The sequence below is a fragment of the Akebia trifoliata genome, chromosome 3 (assembly GCF_017979445.1).
Source record: "Akebia trifoliata isolate Shusen 1 chromosome 3, ASM1797944v1, whole genome shotgun sequence".
Taxonomy (NCBI): Eukaryota; Viridiplantae; Streptophyta; class Magnoliopsida; order Ranunculales; family Lardizabalaceae; genus Akebia; species Akebia trifoliata.
In genome coordinates, this window is record NC_141377.1 from 39,536,443 (window position 1) to 39,555,531 (window position 19,089).

At 34.9% G+C, this 19,089-nt stretch overlaps 1 protein-coding gene and 1 long non-coding RNA gene across 4 annotated transcripts in view; one reads left to right on the plus strand and one right to left on the minus strand.

Annotated features, from left to right (window-relative positions):
* The window catches only part of LOC147406882 (MADS-box transcription factor 23-like), a 26,022-nt gene extending 13,946 nt beyond the window's left edge, over window positions 1–12,076 (plus strand). The window contains exons 3-9 of one of the 2 annotated variants that reach the window (XM_086435217.1): window positions 17–95; window positions 9,334–9,395; window positions 11,143–11,242; window positions 11,317–11,358; window positions 11,443–11,526; window positions 11,685–11,839; window positions 11,938–12,076. In XM_086435217.1, coding sequence (XP_086291343.1) covers window positions 17–95; window positions 9,334–9,395; window positions 11,143–11,242; window positions 11,317–11,358; window positions 11,443–11,526; window positions 11,685–11,839; window positions 11,938–11,953 — 538 coding nt within the window. In that variant the 3' untranslated portion in view covers window positions 11,954–12,076. Of the gene's footprint in view, window positions 1–16; window positions 96–9,333; window positions 9,396–11,142; window positions 11,243–11,316; window positions 11,359–11,442; window positions 11,527–11,684; window positions 11,840–11,934 lie in introns of both variants that reach the window. The other variant, XM_086435216.1, reaches the window with a different exon arrangement.
* The window catches only part of LOC147406883 (uncharacterized), a 19,226-nt gene extending 1,328 nt beyond the window's left edge, over window positions 1–17,898 (minus strand). The window contains exons 1-3 of one of the 2 annotated variants that reach the window (XR_015176627.1): window positions 17,752–17,898; window positions 9,297–16,709; window positions 2–4,768 (exon numbers count right to left, since the gene is read on the minus strand). This is a non-coding gene — a long non-coding RNA (uncharacterized LOC147406883). Of the gene's footprint in view, window position 1; window positions 5,741–9,296; window positions 16,710–17,751 lie in introns of both variants that reach the window. The other variant, XR_015176626.1, reaches the window with a different exon arrangement.
* Window positions 17,899–19,089: the final 1,191 nt, after the last annotated feature.

Here is a 19,089-nt window from a genome sequence, read left to right on the forward strand (position 1 = left end):
CCTGTATTATTATCAGCATGAAATCTGTGACTGAACGACATAAGAAATCAAAGGAGGAACATCGTCAACTGTTGAATCCAACTTCAGAAGTCCAGGTATATTAGCCCCTCTATTTTGTTCAGCAAGTTTACTTGTAACACTTGAGGGGATATTTCAGAAATGATTTCTTTGATCTCTCATATTTGCTTAGCTTTTGCTGCATGATTGCTAAAAAGTCACAACTGGTACTCTAACCACCTTAATATGATAATATCAAAGTCCAACTCATGTGCACCATTACTTTGTTTCTGTGGATGACCCAAGGACCATCATAAGGCCCTATGAAACAGCCCTTGTAGTCCCTTTATCATTGGAAAGTTGTGGCCTATAAGAAATCTAGTTACATGGAGAGTATCAGAGAACAATGTCTATATCCTGCCCGACACACTAAGTAGCACACACATGTATCCCCAGAAACCCAATATGTTGACAAGTCTGTACTATTTATTCCATATATTGAGACAGATTTTTGGACTAAGTTCATGTTAAGAATAAAATACAGAAACAAACATTTACATAAGTTGATGTACAATAAGACAATATAAACAATATATAAATAATACCTGAAAATAAAAAATACTTCAATCAATTAAATTCTTCGGTAAAACATGTAGTTATGTGCATGAGATACTAATAGATTCAATACCGTAGGTCAACCCTTTTCTAGTCTATAATTACAAATGACCCTAATTTTTTATTTTTTTTCAAAATGGGTGATAAGACAAGGAAGACATGTCTATGAAGGTACAAAATCAAGACCATGAAAATATCAAGCATTTGTGCTGATAAAAATTATTGTCCATGTCAAGACATATTAAAATCTACTCAGGACTTCATAAATAAAAAACATGATGGCACCAAAACCTAACATTTAACTTATACAACCAAAGATCATTATAGTAGTTGGTATTTTACACATGACAGGGAGCATATTCCACAAAGTAGGGCCTCCACCAATGCACTTGTATTCTCATCCAAGAAATACTTTGCTCTCAATTGAATAACCACCCATTCTCAATTTGTGGTCAAGGATGACTTCTCTTCCATCATGACTTATAGACACCTAGTTTTGCAACATTCCAATACCCTGTTCAGCCAAGATAAGCAAACTATCCTTTTTTTAATAAAAAACGTGAACATAAGAGTATGTAACATAGAAAAATAGTGTTCAATTTAAAATGAAGTCCAAAAATCGAATGCTTAACTCTCCAAGAATTGCCTGGCAAGGGTGGGCATTCCAACTGCAGGTCTACCTACTACAAAATGTTATAAGATCAAGAATAGCTTAGGTTCACCATTTGTTGTCATTACCAATCTTGCAGACAGCTTGCTGTCTCCACTGGGAATAAGGGTGTGCAATTGAAACATGCAAGCACTCAGGCTCATGCCCTCCTCTAGAACAAAAATCACCTTAGACTCAACATGGTTGGATATCAGTTTTTCTCATACTTAATCCTTACCTCTTATAAACCCCTGGTTAGAGAAATCATTTGCACAATAATTATTGACAATGCGTACTAGAGTTTCTCCAAAAATAATAGATGTTGCATCGATATTGGTATGTGTGTCAAATTCTAATAAGGGTTTACAGAGTCGGATTTGGCAATCCCCGAAAGGGATTAAAGGACTCTAGATTAATTTTTAATAATTTAGAATGAAGTAAGCATCTTTATATAATAACAAGATAATAATGAATAGTAGGATGGGTTATCTCACTATATGTTTCATGTAATTACAGCCAGAGAATATATGAAACTATAATCTTGTATTTGCTAAAAGGAAAAGGAAAAAAATTCAATAGGAAAGCATAGAAATGATGTAAGTGCTTATTTTCTGGTGTTTGAGGTAGATTCTACCTCAAACATATGGCTGAGATTGGACCAAAAACACAGGTTTCTTAGGGTCAATACAGATTTTCTAGAAATTCATTTTTCTAGGGAGTCCTTATAGCTTCCCACCTCAGCCATGTGTTTGATGCTCTGCCTCAAACATTGTTTAAGGCTAGTATTTTCCTTCGCAATAAGATACCAAAAAAAAAAATGGAAGTGTCATCTAAGTGTCCATGTAGTGTAGGGATTTGACATGTGTCCAACACGAGTACCTCACCCTTTTAGAAGAGTCCATGAAACTAATCAAATATTTTGATTTAACAATCTAATAGCAAAGTGCAGAAAGTTCAGACTAATTTTGATGGTGTGATAGACCACAGGTAGTCACTAGAGTGGGGGATCACAAGTACAAAAGACTGTTGGAAATACAACCATGCAACCACAACATATATGATTTATGGGTTAAATTAGATAATGAAGAATAAAGTGCACATAAAAAAGTTGGAACAGTTAGAACTTACAGTACAAAAACTATATCATATGATACATTACTGGAAAAGGTTGAAGCCTAGACAAGATGAGCATTGAGATTGGAAAGGCAAAACATATAAAATCCACCCGTCCAAGCACAAGGGGAAGATATATTTTATGTAATCATTTCCAGGTTTTGGTACACATTAATATCCAACATAATAAACTAGAAAAGTTAGAGCATCCAATCCTATTCAATCAATTTAACGCTAAAACTTAAAATGTTTTCGAAAATATTCTCTTTCATTCTTTTCTACTAAAAGTAACAATTAGTACATAGAATCATGATTAACAAAGTTGCATAATATAAAATATACAGCAATGTGTATGGAGAAATGCATGGAGGACCTAATTTCTAAACAGCAACCACACTGATCTTTAGTAATACAGGTAGGTGGTAAGTTACCCAAGTGGAATTTGGAATTTTTTATTTTTTTATTTTTTTTATTTTTATTTTTGGTATTTAGAAGAACTTTGATCAATGTCAAAAAAAGGTAAAGTGTCTTTCTAGATTCTTACTTTTTTTTACTACCAAGAATTACCATGATTTCTTATGAAGAAGTCTGTAGTTCACACTATCCAAGGATGAGTTGCACAAATCTATAGTGTTTTGTGTAAGTAGGAATTTTTTTTGTTCCTATCTTGGATAAACTATTCAGTGCTTTTTTTTATGTTTGTCTGGTACATCTAAGAGCAAAAGGGTTTCTAGAATGTGCTACACATTTATTTTCTTGCATTAGTGTGTTGTGCATTATTCAAGTTCTGGGCTGAGTATATATGTCAAATATTTATTTTAACAATTCATGTCACTGACTACATTGATTGAACTCAACCTTCATATAGATTGGTTTTAGAGCTTTACAATGATGATGTTTGATCGATGATATGCAAATAAGATCATTATTGGAGAAAACCAAGAAAATGAGGGAAAGCATAGATTTCCAAGCCAAAATAGAAAAAAGAAATCTTGTCATCTTGATCACAATTTTATGTTGTTTGCATCAGCCAAATGCGTTTGCACCTGCATCATCGTGACTAGAAGCTCCAAATTCAAATACATGTGATGCTATAAAGAAAATCCCGACAGGTGCACAGGGTTCAACACTATTCCATTATAAGATAGTTCGTTTATCTTGACCTATTAATAGTGCCAGAATGTTGCAAGACAAATGGTATATAAATGAACTGGTCAATTCCCCTAGTTCATGAGTTATTTACTAGAGATTGTTGCCAAAATGTAGGTGTTTAATAGCAGTGACCAAAATCACAGTATACAACTTGAAGAGAACATAATTGTTTTGTTCTCGAGGCATCCAAGATGTTAATGGAAAGGTTGGCACAAATGTGCCAGCAAGAAGTAACCATACAAACCTAGTGGACTGCGTGGTCTTTACATGTGTAGGGCCTCAATAAAAGAACCCACTAAGAAAGTAATATGTCAATGAAAATTGCTTCAGGTGTGGCAGTGTGGGTACCCATGAAAATGGAAGAAAAACATTTCCTACCTCAACAACCAAAAAAAAAATGTCCACATCAAGGAATCTCCTAAAAATAGGGAGTTTAGTAATATTTCAAGTCTAAGAAAAAAAAAAAAAAAAAGCAGCAATGCATTACATGTTTCCCATATTCAGGGACTTAATTTCCTCAATGTGAGAAAGCTGCTTCTTGTTTTCAGGAATCTCTTCCCGAACTCACGTTCCTGTCTGACAAGACAAGGAGGCGATGAATGTTCAATGGAAGCTTGGATCTTTGAACATTGCCGGCATTGTCATTGTTGGTATGGTCATCCCAGAGGTAGAACCAGAATCTTTCCAGAAGCTTATTTCTTTTCGTTTCATTTAACTTTCCATTTGTTAGCTGCACATACAGAACCTGCCAGGAGATTCCTAGAGGAATATGAAGGAAAAGTTTCTGCTCATTTACCTGGATTCCATTCGTATGAATTGTGTACGTGAACGCTTGGTGATGTGGACATCTGAATCCATGTATCTATATAGTGGGAAGCTATTTGGGGATTTTGCAGGGAAGGGGTTAATTTGGAATTTTGAAAAAAAGTGGTGGCCTAGAGTAGACGGAGATCCAGCGGTCAATATTGACCAGAGGTTTTGGGCTCCTATCTACACATACAAGGAGAGTTTCCGATGGATATGAGAAGAAAGAATTTGGCTCTAACCTCAGTTGAAGGTTCTCCCTCCACTCATCGAGGTTCAGATATGATCTGACACCCGGAGTTTGAGCTACACATCACGGTTAGTGCCATGACTTCCATCATTTCTGTAACAACTTGAATGTAGACTCCAGTACTTGTCAATGATATGTTCAAAGCTGAGTTATACTTTCCTGCAAACTTGGAGTTTAACTAATTGATGCTGTCAGATGAAGACAATTTAATCAGAATTCACCAAGATGCTAGAACATTGACAATATGACATTGTCAGACACCAGTACAAAGTGTCAAACACACTGACAGTCAAACCAGATACACTAACATGTCCACACACCAGTCTATTCTGTGTTGAAAAGTATATTTTAAAAATATTTGATTTCATATTAAGTGTACAACATAGAAAGAAAGCATACAAATAGGTTGATATGCACTAGAATCATATAATCAATAAATGACAGGAAACAAAATATATAAAGAAATTAAAAGTTATATGAAAACGTGAGTTGGCATCTCAGACAAGTGGATACAATATGGCCTGATGTTGCAAATTGTTGGAAATGGTGTCCCTTTCATGCAGCTGGGAACGTGTACAGTGATACCTAATCTTTCGATGTTTCAAGTTATTCAAGATGGTCTTGGTCATCATATGGTCCTTCGTAAAATGTAAACCTTTTGTTAAATAATGGGATTCTTTGAGCATGAGGAGATATTTGGTCTCATAAGTTGAATAACCTATATGAAAGTTGAATAACCTATATGAAGCGTGATATGCCTTCTAGCACTTATACTAGTGTCATTTGAACAATCAAGTCAGAAACCTTGGAAGAATCTGTGGGCAATATCCTTTTTTTTACAAGTAGAATCTGCGGGAAAATCAATATCCATAGTGTGTTACATAGAAGGAAAAGTATGTTATGAAAATTTGTCACTTTAAAGTCTTTTTTCCCAACACTTAAAGACTTATAAAAGCATACCAACCTACCTTCTAGAAGCATACATTTTCTATGAACTCAAAAATGAAATTTATGAGCCCCCTAGAGATAAATAGAGCAATCTACCCACCCTATATTCCAAAACTGGAGAAAAGTCTCAAAATCTCCCTTACTCAAACTTCAAAAATCCTGATATGGTCGATGTTCACAAGTTCTACCTTCCAAGAATCACATCAACTTCACTGCAAGGTTTCAAATTTTCATCTCATTCAATTCTTGGTAAGCTAACGAAATGATACAATTAAAAAGTTCCTTTTCCATACAAAAAATTATGAAGATACATATTTTTCAACAAGGTTTAATGCTAAATCAAGTTATGGATAGGATGCAACCCAAAGTGATCATCCTTCCAAATCAAATGGTCGGCAATCAAAAATTAAGATTTGTATGAAGCCAAAACATAACAATGTCGAGAAAAGATATCCAAAGGAAACCCCATCAGACCAAAAACAGAAACCTTCCAATAGGTATAGATTCTAATCCTAATATCTGATTAACAACGTTGGAAAGCACTTTTCGAGTTCTATAATAGCCATTTCACAGTTTTTTATCGAGATTACATTGTTTTTGTTGACAACCATTTACTCCAAAAGACGAATCTGATGGGGAAGGGACAACTATGAATATAAGAGGGTCACGGATCGAACTGGGGCATGATACGTGAGCACATGACACCCGGGAGCAGAGGCGGACAACACAATACTCAACACTCCCCCTCACCCATAAGGGTGGAAAATTGCCTCAAGGTGACTTGAACCCGTGACCTATATAAACCTAGCACTTTAGATAACATGTTGACAACAATTTACCCCAAAGACCGATCTGATGAGGAAGGCTTAACTATGAATATTAGTGTCGAATTGGGGCACGATACGTGAGCACATGACACTCAGGAGCGGAGACGGATAACACAACATTCAACAGTTTTAGGCTTAGAAACTTTGTTGGAAGTTTGAATGTAAAGGAAGTGGCATCAATTAAGGATACTTTAATCATTATAAAAAATATATTTAGGTTAACTTGGATGCTTCAGATTACTTAGTCCTTAACCTTTAGGATTTTATTTTCATACAAATAGATGCCATGAGAGCATCGTGACAACAAATTTTTGACTAATGAATAAGATTTTCCTTTAAGGCTTTGGTTGGTTCTTTTGTAAACTCATGAGATTATTTAGATTAGCACCCAACATGAGGTTTCTCCCTAAATGAAATCCTTGTTACATTAATGATATGATGTTTCAATAATGTAATACAACTTTTATAATGCATATACTATAAATGCTAGCTTTAAATTAATTTTCTGGCAGAAGACAATTAATACCCCATCTCACTATCATGCGTACATACGCAAACATGAAGCTTCAGGGAAAAAAATCCGTATAGACAGAACAACACATTGAATCACTTTAGAGAATGTCATTAATATAATTTGAACTGTAAATTCACTTCTCACCACAAAATAGGAAATGTCTATCACATCAATTTGCCTTTTTTCTAAGTATAAATTTTATTAAGAAAAGAGAAGAATGTACAACAGGCAGTCGAGATGACCGACCTAAGAACAAGGGGAAAGAAAAGATAAGAAACTACCCCAAGCAAACAGACCCACCTAAATACGAACTCCTTAAAAAGAACATCCCTGAACTCAAAAAATAATTTACACCAAAAAAAACGACCCAAGAATACGCAACTTAAAATCTTGAAAAGAGGATTCCACTCCTTGGAACACTCTTATGTTTCTCTCCAACCAGATCCCTAGCATAAAGTGAATAGAAGAAAGTTCCACAGAATTTTTTTCCTGACACGAAAACAGGTTCGATCTCAACTTTGCAATGACAACTAGACTGGTTTTGGCATCACCCAACTGAGGTCAAAGAGTGCTAAAAAATGAGACCACAGTGCTGACAAGGTAGGACAATGCAATAACAGATAGTCCACAAACTCCCCATCAGATTTGCAAAGAAAACAGAAGTTTGGCATCAAGAAGCCTCTTTTAATCAAATGATCAATAGTGGGTAAACTATCGAGAGAAGCTATCCAATAAAGAAGTGCACTTTTGATGGGGCCTTAGAGCCCCAAATGGTCGAGGATGGGACATGGTTCAGTCCCTTGGAGGAATTAAGCAAGACCAATGAGAAGGATTTGACAGTAAAGCATTTACTTTAGCACAAGTTCACTCCCACCCATCACTCTCTGTAGGATCCCAATTAGCCTGAGCAAGCTGATAACTCATGTCTGCAAGCTCCTAAATCTCTCAATCATTGAAATTTTTCCTAAAACCTCCCACATGGTCTCAATCCCAATGTGGGCCAAGAAAGATGCAACATTCAAATTCTTATTAGACTACAGGCTATAAAGTTGTTGCAAAAAGGCATGTGTAAAAATGTTAATCCTAAAGGTTGCATATGATGGATTTTGGGGAGAAAATTAAGGGTTTTTGGCTAGAGGTTGAGTCGAGGATATTTAGGTCATTTTGATTAGTCTGTTAGAGAAGACCAAGGTTAAGGGGATGTCATCAGTTTGAAAAAATAGGGGGTATCTCAAATATGTTGAGTGTATATTTTCCTCCACTCTCAGGTGTGTCATACCCCAGTTAAGCCTTGTTGCCCTCTTATGGCCATAGCTTCCCCCCTCCCCAACAAATCTGCCTTTTGTAGTAATTGGTTGGTTGACATGGTATTAGAGCACTAGGTTCGTATAGGTCACGGGTTCAATTCTTTCCACCCTTATGAATGAGGGGGAGTGTTGAGTGCATATTTTACTCCTCTCGGGCGTGTCATACCCCAATTAAGCCCCATGATCCTCTTATATTCATAGTTCTCCCCCTCTCCAACAAATCGGTCTTTTGGAGTAGTTGGTTGGTTAACAAAATATTCATCAAAAGTTAAGGGGAACCACTATATGATTCCCTAGAGTCATTGTTTCTAACTTGTCCTCTCTTTCTGATTTCTTATTTGGTTTGATTTTGTTCCAGTTTGTTTCAGAATGTTTCAAAATGTTTCAGTTGAAACATTCCGAAACAGTATAATATTTCAAGTTATTCAAATAATGGTACATATCGGTTGGTACATTCCAAAAGGTATGATATTTTAAACCATGAGTCCATGTCATTTACCAACTATGGTAAAATTTACACTTAGCTTACTTCGCTTACTTCCTGAAGAAAATGGAAATTGTATGGTGAGAAGCGTCACCAATTCATCAATTTCTGTCCAATCATATCAAGGAATTGATTGGAGGGAGTTTATTATCTTTTCTCATTCATTTAGAGATGATAATGATTTGCGGTTGCTCTAGCTAAAACTAGTGTATGTTCGCTATACCTATACTAATAAATTATAATGTATGAATATTACTTGCAAAAAGATTAAAAGAAAAAAAGTGAGAGAAGATATCAAAAGATTAGTTCCTCACAAGTTTAAACTACAAATACCATGCAGTCAAACAAGATAGTATCTTTGCTCAAAAGATTAGTTCTTCACAAGTTCAAAGACCATGCGGTAAAAAAAAAAGACATTTAAGAGTACTTTGCTTCTTAAATTATCAAAAATTCAAACAACAATATCATGTTGCCTTCAGATTTCAACAATAGAAACATAATTCAATGGATACACTTTAAATCAGAACCAAAGCTTATGCTATCTCTCTTTAGCTCCTTTTGTGCAAGTTTTCTAGAATTATAAGCTTCTTTTTTTTTTTCAATTTAGTCATGTTAGTTGAAATCTTATCAGCGTACCTTGCATCAATTTAGCTTTGTGCCTTGTAATTGCCAGGTCTGGCAAAAGGAAGCAGCAACATTGAAGCAACAACTGCATAACTTGCAAGAAAACTATAGGTAGGACCTTGTTTCTTTGACATTGGTTTTACTGAATCTTAAATGTGGAAAAGAGGCATACTTGATAAGCATATAGATATGGGAATGCACGATTTAGAAATAAGCAGTTATGTGTGCTTATAAGAATACAATGCAGCATATGTGACCCTGATACATGACCTAGATATTCAGAAATCAGACAATGGATTAAAAATTAAAATGTAAATTAAGGTCAGAAAACAAAGAATAACAGAATGTTTTCTATGCTTGGGGCATGCGCATATATATATATATATATAGTCTCGTCCTTCCTTTTGGAAGACAGTTTTTGAATGTTGAGGGATTTAATAAAAAGAAATGGTATGAAATACTAAAGTACCAAATGCAAATTACAATAAAACAAAATTAATATGCACATAAAATGCAATACGATACATTTTTTGGCTACAAAAGCCTTCTATTCATGATGTGACAATTAATACAGATTGAACTTAACTAGAAGGTCAATAAATAAAACCAAGCAGTCTTCTTCACATCCAAATAATCTAATTATGTCATGGTAGTCGATATATCACTTTCTTGAGTGTATCTGCAATTTCTTCATTTCTTTCCTCAAGAATGTAATTGACAAGTATTTGTAATGTATCACAAGAAAATCATGCTAAAAGAAAAATTAATATCCTCAAAACATCTAAAGAGTTAATTTTACATCAAAAGTAGAAATTGAAACAAAGTACATAAGCATGAACAGGGTATAGATATTAGTGTACTAAAACAAGCTATTACATTGGTGTTATATCATCTTACAAGACACCCTCAATGTAGTCGGGGCATATCCAATGTTTCTCAATAACTTGCACCTATATACACTCCATTGGTCTTCGTGGAAACGTTGTTCAACTTGAAGACAAAGGGGCTATTATTAATGGGAGTAAACACTACGTATCATATGGTATTAATGTGGTGGCTGCTCCGAAGGTTCACATTGGTAATCTTATGCAAGGTAGTACAAGGAAGTTAGAATTTACACTACAATTTCCATACTAGCAAAAGTATCACCACATGCAGATAGAGGTAAAAATGGTTATCAAATACATACTAAAGCAGCGGAAAATCCACAAAATGACAAACTCTCAATATGGGGATGGAACTGAGATTGAAGTCAGTGACATGGGGAAACATGGAGAATTTAAAATCATGTTACTTTTGTACTTCCTTAAGATTTGGAAGTCCGTTTCTTCTATGAATTACATTTCCAATTTTCTATAGCATCAGGGGCGGAGCCAGGATTTTGCTCATGTGGGGGCAACCAAGGGTAAAAAAGAAATATTGTGGGGACAATTAAGAGTGATTAAAATAGTTGAGGGGGCAATTAAGAGTGGAAAAAAAATTTGTGGGTGCAATAGTAGCAAATTTCTTTATCCGCTGCTCAAATCTGTCGCAATAGCTCATTATTCCATGGAATTTGAAAACTCTTGTGGGGGCAAGTTCCCCCACAGCCCCCACTCTAAATCCGCCCCTGTATAGCATAATTAATATGGGAATGCATGACTTGTGTCAAGCCACTAGCAAATGACGTATGTAATTCTTAAAATTTAAAATCATATTAATTATGCTACAGAAAACAGGAAATGTAATATGTAGAAGAAAAGGACATCCAAATATTAAGTACAAAAGTAACAAGTTTTTTTTTCGACCAAGTATTAAACAATTACAGACCCAAAGGTCTCCATAACATGACCCTACATTTGCATTGTAAACATCTCAGGCAATTGATGGGAGAAAAGCTTTCTGGTCTGGGTGTCAGAGATCTACAAAATTTGGAGAAGCAATTGGAAATGAGTTTGCGCAGTGTTCGCATGCAGAAGGTTAGCCCTCATGCAATGCCTACAATAGAGAGGAAATGCAAGAATCTTATTATAGTTTTTTTCCACTTTTTCAGGATCAAATTCGAACAAATGAAATAGAAGAACAATACCGAAAGGTCTTCCCAAAACAATGGCTACTAATTATCCCATTCTTTAGTTCAAGAGTAAACCAAGTAGCTAAATTTCATTGACTACTGCAGGGGAACCTCATTCATGAAGAAAATATGGAGCTGCATAGGGAGGTAAACTGCATTCATCAAGAGAACATGGAACTATACAAGAAGGTAATCATCAAACTTTGGACAACTTGTATGAACTTCAAATATCCCAATAAATTTTAGATGCAAACATTCATTCACTTATACCCTCCTAACTTTTAACTCAAGGTAAAATGTGAGAGATGTATTCTAACTAACCCTAGGCGTAAAATTTTGGCTCTCAGCTTTATGGAACAAGTGATGCTACTGGAGCAAATAGAAATTCAGTTCTGCCAAATGGTTTTAGTCTTGGGGAGGACTCGCAAGTTACCGTTCATCTCCAGCTAAGCCAGCCACAGCAACAAAACCATGAGGCTCCAGTGAAATCTATAAATTTGGGGTAATTTCTTCTTACAATCAACTTGGAAATTCAATTAAGAAAACAAAATATTTCATTTTAATATTAATCCCAGAACATTTCCTTGATAATTGCAGCAGACTACAGTTGCATTAAAGAAATGGATCGATGAACCGTGGACAGATGTCACTTGATCCCCCATCAGTAAATTGCTCTGCGGTTACAACAGTATGCTTCTTCATACTGCAATGTGGGATATAAGCTTCCAAGATACATTTAGCACAACCACCATTAGATTTGGTATGGCATGATCAATGAAACAAACAATAGATGTAAAGGTACATAGCAATAAAAACCACTGCACATACCAGGTGTTTTTAATTTGTATCAGAATTCTCATAACCTTGAAATGGATTGTTGACTGTTAAGGTATAATAACTATTTGTGTTTACTAAAAAGTATACAATGTAAGTAATAAAAATGTTAGTTATGAAAACTACCATGACTAGATCAGAAAATAATGCAGAAGAGATGATAATATTGAAGCATCATAAGAGGAAAGTCACAACAATGTTGACTGGAAATGTGCCGGAAACAAGTATACATGCAGCAGGACAAAAAAAATATTACTAAAAAAGGAAATCACTAGTCATCAACTGTCCCCTAGCTATGAATAATCTGAATAGAATGATACATAAAGATTTTTAGCAGCATAGACATTCTTTCATTCCTCAACCGGACAATTATGATAGAGAAGATATCAATTAATTTTTAGATAATTAAGCTAGAGAAGATATCAAAATAATATCTACCTTCTTATCCTGTTTGGTTGATAATTCAATGGAAAAAATTCATGAACTGATTTGTGTTGTGACAAAAATGTGTTAGTAGGTGCAATTATGATTGAGAATATCCTGAATGTTAGTTTTCAATCCACTAACGTCCCTTGCAACCATTTGCTCTTCACTTTCATTCAAATCAATTTTAGCCACTAATTAATAAAATTCTTCGGTGTACTTCTCCACACTTCCAACTTGGTTAAGGTTATGCAAACTTGTGTACATGGTTTACATGTAATTGAAAGGTAGGAAGTGACCCTTCAACTTTTTTTCATCTTGTGCCACTCTCGAATTTTACTTTTGCCTCTCCTTTGGTGAGTGAGTTGCAATTGTTCCCACCATGCGGAGGCTCTTCCTTTTAGTTTAATGGCCACCAATTTCACCTTTCTTACATCGGAGACCTCATAATACTCACAATTTCTTTCGAGAGTGTTGATCTAATCAACAAGTTCCTCAGGATTTAGGCTGCCTTGAAACTCCATAAGATCTACCTTGATATTGTTTTCCCACCGGCAATTATTATTCCGGTTCATTCCAAAAGGACTCTCAAAATTCAAAGAATTTGAGCTGGATGTGTCATCATCTTCAGAATTGGAATTAGGATGATTATGATGCACTCTAGGTTGCTCCATTGGAGGATGAAGACACTGGACCAGTTCAATCAAGGCTTCAACTTGAGTCCTTAGTTGTTCCACCTCATTTTGCGATTGTTAGGAAATTGATCTGCTGCAGTACCTTCCTGATTTGCTGCAGCATTAGCACATTCCCTACCACACTGATTTCTTCCACGTGGTTGCCTATTCATTTCAAATGTTGAAAACAAGCTGTAAAACTGATCAAAATATCAGTTTATCGCAAGATTGATCAATAAATGATCAAATGGAAGACTGAACACAAAATCTTCAAACTCAGATGACAATGATTTCTGTATTCGAACAGCCAACTAACCAACAGCTGAGTCGAATCACCAAAAAACCAACAGAAATGAGCTTCAAATCACTAATCAAACTGCAACAGCACAGCTGATTCGAACTCCAGATCCCCAGATCACTACTTGAGTCGCGAAACACAATAAGATCGCAATCTTATCTCAGCTACTCAAAATTAACTTCCTAATCTGAAATCACAATTGTTTATCGATTCAAATTTGGTTCACGAGTAGTCTACAAATCGCGAGAGTGAATCCAGATCTCGAACTTTGCAACCAGATCTATGGGAAAAGGCATCAAAATTCAGAGAATTTCATGTCGCGAAACATCAATCTCTGCCCCAATAGAAGTAGCACATCACTGAATCTGATAAATTATTGCTTCAATTGAACTAACTTCACCAAATCAGATCAAATTCTGAGCTCTGATACCAAAATGACGAGATCAGATCTTAGATTTCTCATATTTGGTTGAAACTTTTAGATAAAAACTCTACTGATTTTATTTCATTCAAATGAAAAAAACTGCCTTACAACTGATTACAATAACCTATTTATAAGCAAAACAAAAGATATGCCAAGTCAATAATGCCCTTGTAACTAATTAGCAGAAAAGTCTAACTAACTAACTAGAATGAAAAGTCAATAATGCCCTTGTAACTAACTAAAAAAAGTAAAACAGTTACAACTGATTAACTAGCTAATAGGACAGATGATAATTGCATCACACTAACACTATACCTATAAATAACAAATAAAACATTTTTTTATAAGTATAAAGCCATAGAAAACTCATCTGGACTTGGTGTTTTATCCTCGTTCGGACTCATGAAATGAATGAATTATGTTTGAAGAAAGATTAAAACAAAAACAGTATTGAAAGAAAATTTGAAAAATATAATGAGAGATTGCAAATTAGCTTCTACCCCACTGTGATTAAATGATTTTGAGAAATTTGATGAAAAAAAGATAAGATTTGATTGGTTTGCGACCAAAGATTAAGAAATCTGAGTTTCGGACCAGGATATAGATGTCATCAAAGACAATTGCACAGATGAAGAAAGTCACTTTGAAAGGGATCATAGATCCCCAAATACTAAAAGCTAGGTAATTAGAAGAAAGGGGCTGGGAAGACCTTGATAAAACGATTTGACAGAAGAGACACCATCACAACTTCAAGAACATACCCGGTTTTCCTTGACCAAGGGAGAAATAAAAAATTATGAGAAGCATTTAATAAGGTTGGCTAGATGGACTCACCTCTCAAACATTGAACCACTTTCTAAAACCAAAATTCCAATAGCAGTATCCATCTAAACCAAACTATGAAGTTCTCAATTGTAGAATAAAAATTTGAAAACTGGAATCTATGCGGACAATCACTGACAATCTTTCGATAAATGAATCTTGATCCTATAACAAACTCTAAGTGCCAACCTTTCCAAATTTGGAGCTAAGAATACCCCTTCAAAGCTTACAACCATAAGACTATCTCAACTCTACACTCCCACTTAGAATTCCCAGACACATATTTCTCATGAATAACACTCTTCTGAAGAACATTGTGATCAGCCCCAAATTTCTGCAACCACTTGCCCATAAGGCCAAATTCATGACTTGTTCTACAAAACCCCAACCCACCACCCTCTTTGGAAGAAAAAATGGTTTTCAAATTGACAAGGTGAATTTAATGAGACACTTCCTTATCAATCCAAAAAAGTCCCGAATCAATTTATCCAATAGCTATTTGAAACTATGGGAGATGGAATATAAGGAAAAAATTACACTTGACATGCTAGCTAAAGTGCTTTTCACAAAGGCCATTTTTCTCACCCTTAGATAAGAACCTCAACTTGCACGCCTTAAGAACATACCAACTCTTTCTTGAATACTTCCCAACTATTCTGTGCATTTACCGCTATTGCCCCCGTAAATATGGTCGCTAAGTAATTTCAATGGGTATGCATGTCTTGTAATGTACTCCTCCATATATTCCAAAATCCAAATAATCCTGCTCTGGGTATTATTTCGAGACATTTTGTATATGAACCTCTTCAAACAGGGCTTATTGCTATTGCATGCTATGCCCTTCCTCATCTCTGGGTGGATCCCGCATGGTTTCTTATGAAAGCCGTATCAAGTAGCAAACCAAGATAGCTAGCCGGAAACTCTCCATCCCACAGTCTAAAACATTTGCAATATGACCAAGGTTTGGGATAACCACAAACACCATACATTTTTGATATGTTGATTGTTGTACCAGATATTGCCTTGAACCATCATAGGAGACCTCTAAAAAAACCAAAAATAGGATCGACAACTAAATATGGGACACCTTTGGAGCTCCAACACCGGCCTCAAAACCAGATAACATGTGGCATAACTCTCAATATGAGTGTACCTAAATCCTCGAAAACAATATTAAATAGAAAGAACGCAACAAATCACCATGCCTTAAACCTCTAGAGCTCTTTAAAAGACGGAAAAAACTTTGAAGCGGGCAGCCCACTTCAAATTTTCCATAGAATCCTCTTTTTTTGGATTATACATGGTGTCTCCAAGGAGGTATCTTAAATATTCATGAAAAAGTAGGGGGACGAAACAAATAAAAAAGGCCACATGCCATGTTGCGAAGAGGGTTCTACTGAAATTTTGAAGTCGGACTCTTAAACGACCTTCAAGACAACCAACCATTAAGAAAGAACTGATAATCTTTATTGTGGTGATGTAGTAACAATTTAATACAACTTGTCAAGGAAATACAAGTCATAAAACGTATAGACAGTCCACTGATTACAGCAAAAATAGCAAGGGTTCCAAGAAGTAAGAGAAAGCCGATAAACAAGCCAAATTCATTGCAGCGGTATATCAATGGGTTCACTAAACACATGTTGGAAATAATTATGAATCTGATTTATTGAAACAATGAATTATAAGCAATATGTAAATAATTCGATGAAATTGGAAGAACTTATCGGTGACTGAGGCACGGAGAAGCCGTTGTCCTTAAAACCAATTTCGCCTCCTTAGGATTGAATCCTCAGTGCAGTCGGTTCTGGCGTTTGATTTCCAAGATTCAACAGTCACTGTCTGCTAACCGTGCACTCGGAAATAGCAGATCTACGGCGAACTCGATTAGATCGAACTTTTCACAAGCAGCAAGATTTTAAATCAGAGAAGAAGAGAGTTCAGAAAATATTTCGTAAGAGAGATCAAAAAGTATTTCGTTTTCTGTAATTGAATAAAAGGGTAAAAAACTAATTTTATAAACAGCAAGCCATCGGTTCACAAATGTAGTCCAATCAACGGTTGAGATAAAACACAAACCAACGATTGAGATTAAATAAAAGTTTAGCAAAAACGGGCCTATCACGCGAGGCTTAAATCCCGAAATCTGCACCCCCCCTGCGCGCGCATCGTATGCGCACTAAGGTTTTCCGACGAGTTGGCCCCAAACTCAATGGGCTGCAGTCCCACAATGCCTTGAGTCCCCATGTGCGCGCGAGGCCCAGTCTCTATCTCTCTCACACTCAAGCATTAAAGAGAAAGAGATCATAAATAAGTTGAGAATTTTCCTTGTATTTACCCGATGTGGGACTAAAGAAAGTAGTGATGTTTTTACAACTTTAAAAACCAATAAAGTAAAGTAAAATAGAAAAGGAAAAAGAAAAGAGTTCTTTTATGTTTCACCAAAAAAGGAAAGTACTACTTTTTACAATAAAACACTCAAAAGGTCTTGAGTTCAAAACTTATTCTCAACAATAAATGAATGAGATATTATATGAAAATAAAACTATGAATTTTACAATAACACACACACTAACAAGAAAAAGTAACATAAAATAAACAGAAGAAAATCATGACTACTGATTTTATCATTTATTAATGTGATCACATATCATGCCAAACAGAGATCTTTGATCAATCAAGACCTCTTGCAACGTCAAACTGATTAGAAATCAGTGGGTTTTACAGAAATGATCCAAGAAATCCAAGTGAAGATCAACAAAAAGAATACATGAAATGTGATGTTGTACTGAAAGAAAGAATCCGAACATAACCATATCTCTAATTCGAGATTAAAATAGAACATACGAGTCTCGAAACACATAAGAACGCAGGAAGAATCCAAAGAAATCAACGAAAAAGAAACAAAAATAATGCAGAAGTGGAGATCTGATTCTTACATGGAGAAGAAGTATCGAGAGACTACCAGATAGCCAAGTAGAGAGAGTGGAGGAGAGACAAAATTGGATGGAAACTACGATGCCGAGAAGTTAAATAGGTAATGGGATGTGACCGTATCTCCACGTGTCTCGGTTTCTTTATTATTTCTCTAGACAATTACTTACTAGACCTCTGTACAAGGGATTTCTTTGTAAATAGTTCCTCACTTTTGGGCGCTAGCTGATAGTCTAGTTAGTTAATCGTCCCTCAACTTCTTATCTCGTTATATTATTCCTTTAAATACCTAAACTGCCCTTTTCTCATATTATTCATGTGCCCCTCGAACATACGCCCAAATCACAGACAGGACCGTAGATCGTTTGCCTCGGAATACAATGAATCACAAATCTTTTCCTTGTGTATCTCAAGGCAAATAAACTATGATTCTTTGATGGGGCGGGGGGGGGGGCATATGTCAGAGGGAGGCATTAGATTATCACGACTCTATTCATATATTTAGATTTTTCAACGAATTATCATTTTTTAATTGTGAATAATGAATGGAGAATGATATATTTTTAATTTTGAATATTTAGATATATTCTTTTTTATTTATTTTGATGATTTATAAATTAATTAATTAAATTAAATTAAATTAAAATTCTAAATTTTTTAAAGATTATGTTGTCACTTTTAATATGAATGTATGTTTTGCAATTATGATATATGTATTTTGTATACTTCGAGAAGAGTTATCCAATATTTTGTGTGTTTCTATTGTCGAATTCATCATTTTATTGCTGAATTTGATATCTAGAGTTATAGTTGATTAAAGTTAGAGTTTTAAATGTGTTGGGTTTGGATCAAATTTAAGTATGTCCATACCTAGATCCAAATTTTATATCTAGATTCGTATCTGAACCATTTTACTTTCACTAAACCTAAATATGAACCGATTGAATTACTTGATTCAAGTCGATCAGGTTAGATAATTTTGGTTCATTTAACAATTTTTTTTCTCTAATTGCTATACTATTTAATTTTACAATTATAATTCATTCATTTAATAAGATTTAGTGTTACATTAAAACAATAGAAAATTTTATTTTGAAAATACAAAATATAATTTCAAAGAAGTATATCATTTGGATCTAAAGATATAGGGAAGAATTCACATATAACCCAAATCCAACTCAGGTCAATAGACATCAATCTATAACCAATCCATATTTATATTCAAATGTACCAAGGGTCAAAACCTATTAAATTTGAATTTGGATCACTCGGATGTCGATAAAATATTGACCCATTTTATGTCCTAATTAGAATTCAATAATTCAAACATTGGTCTTTGACAT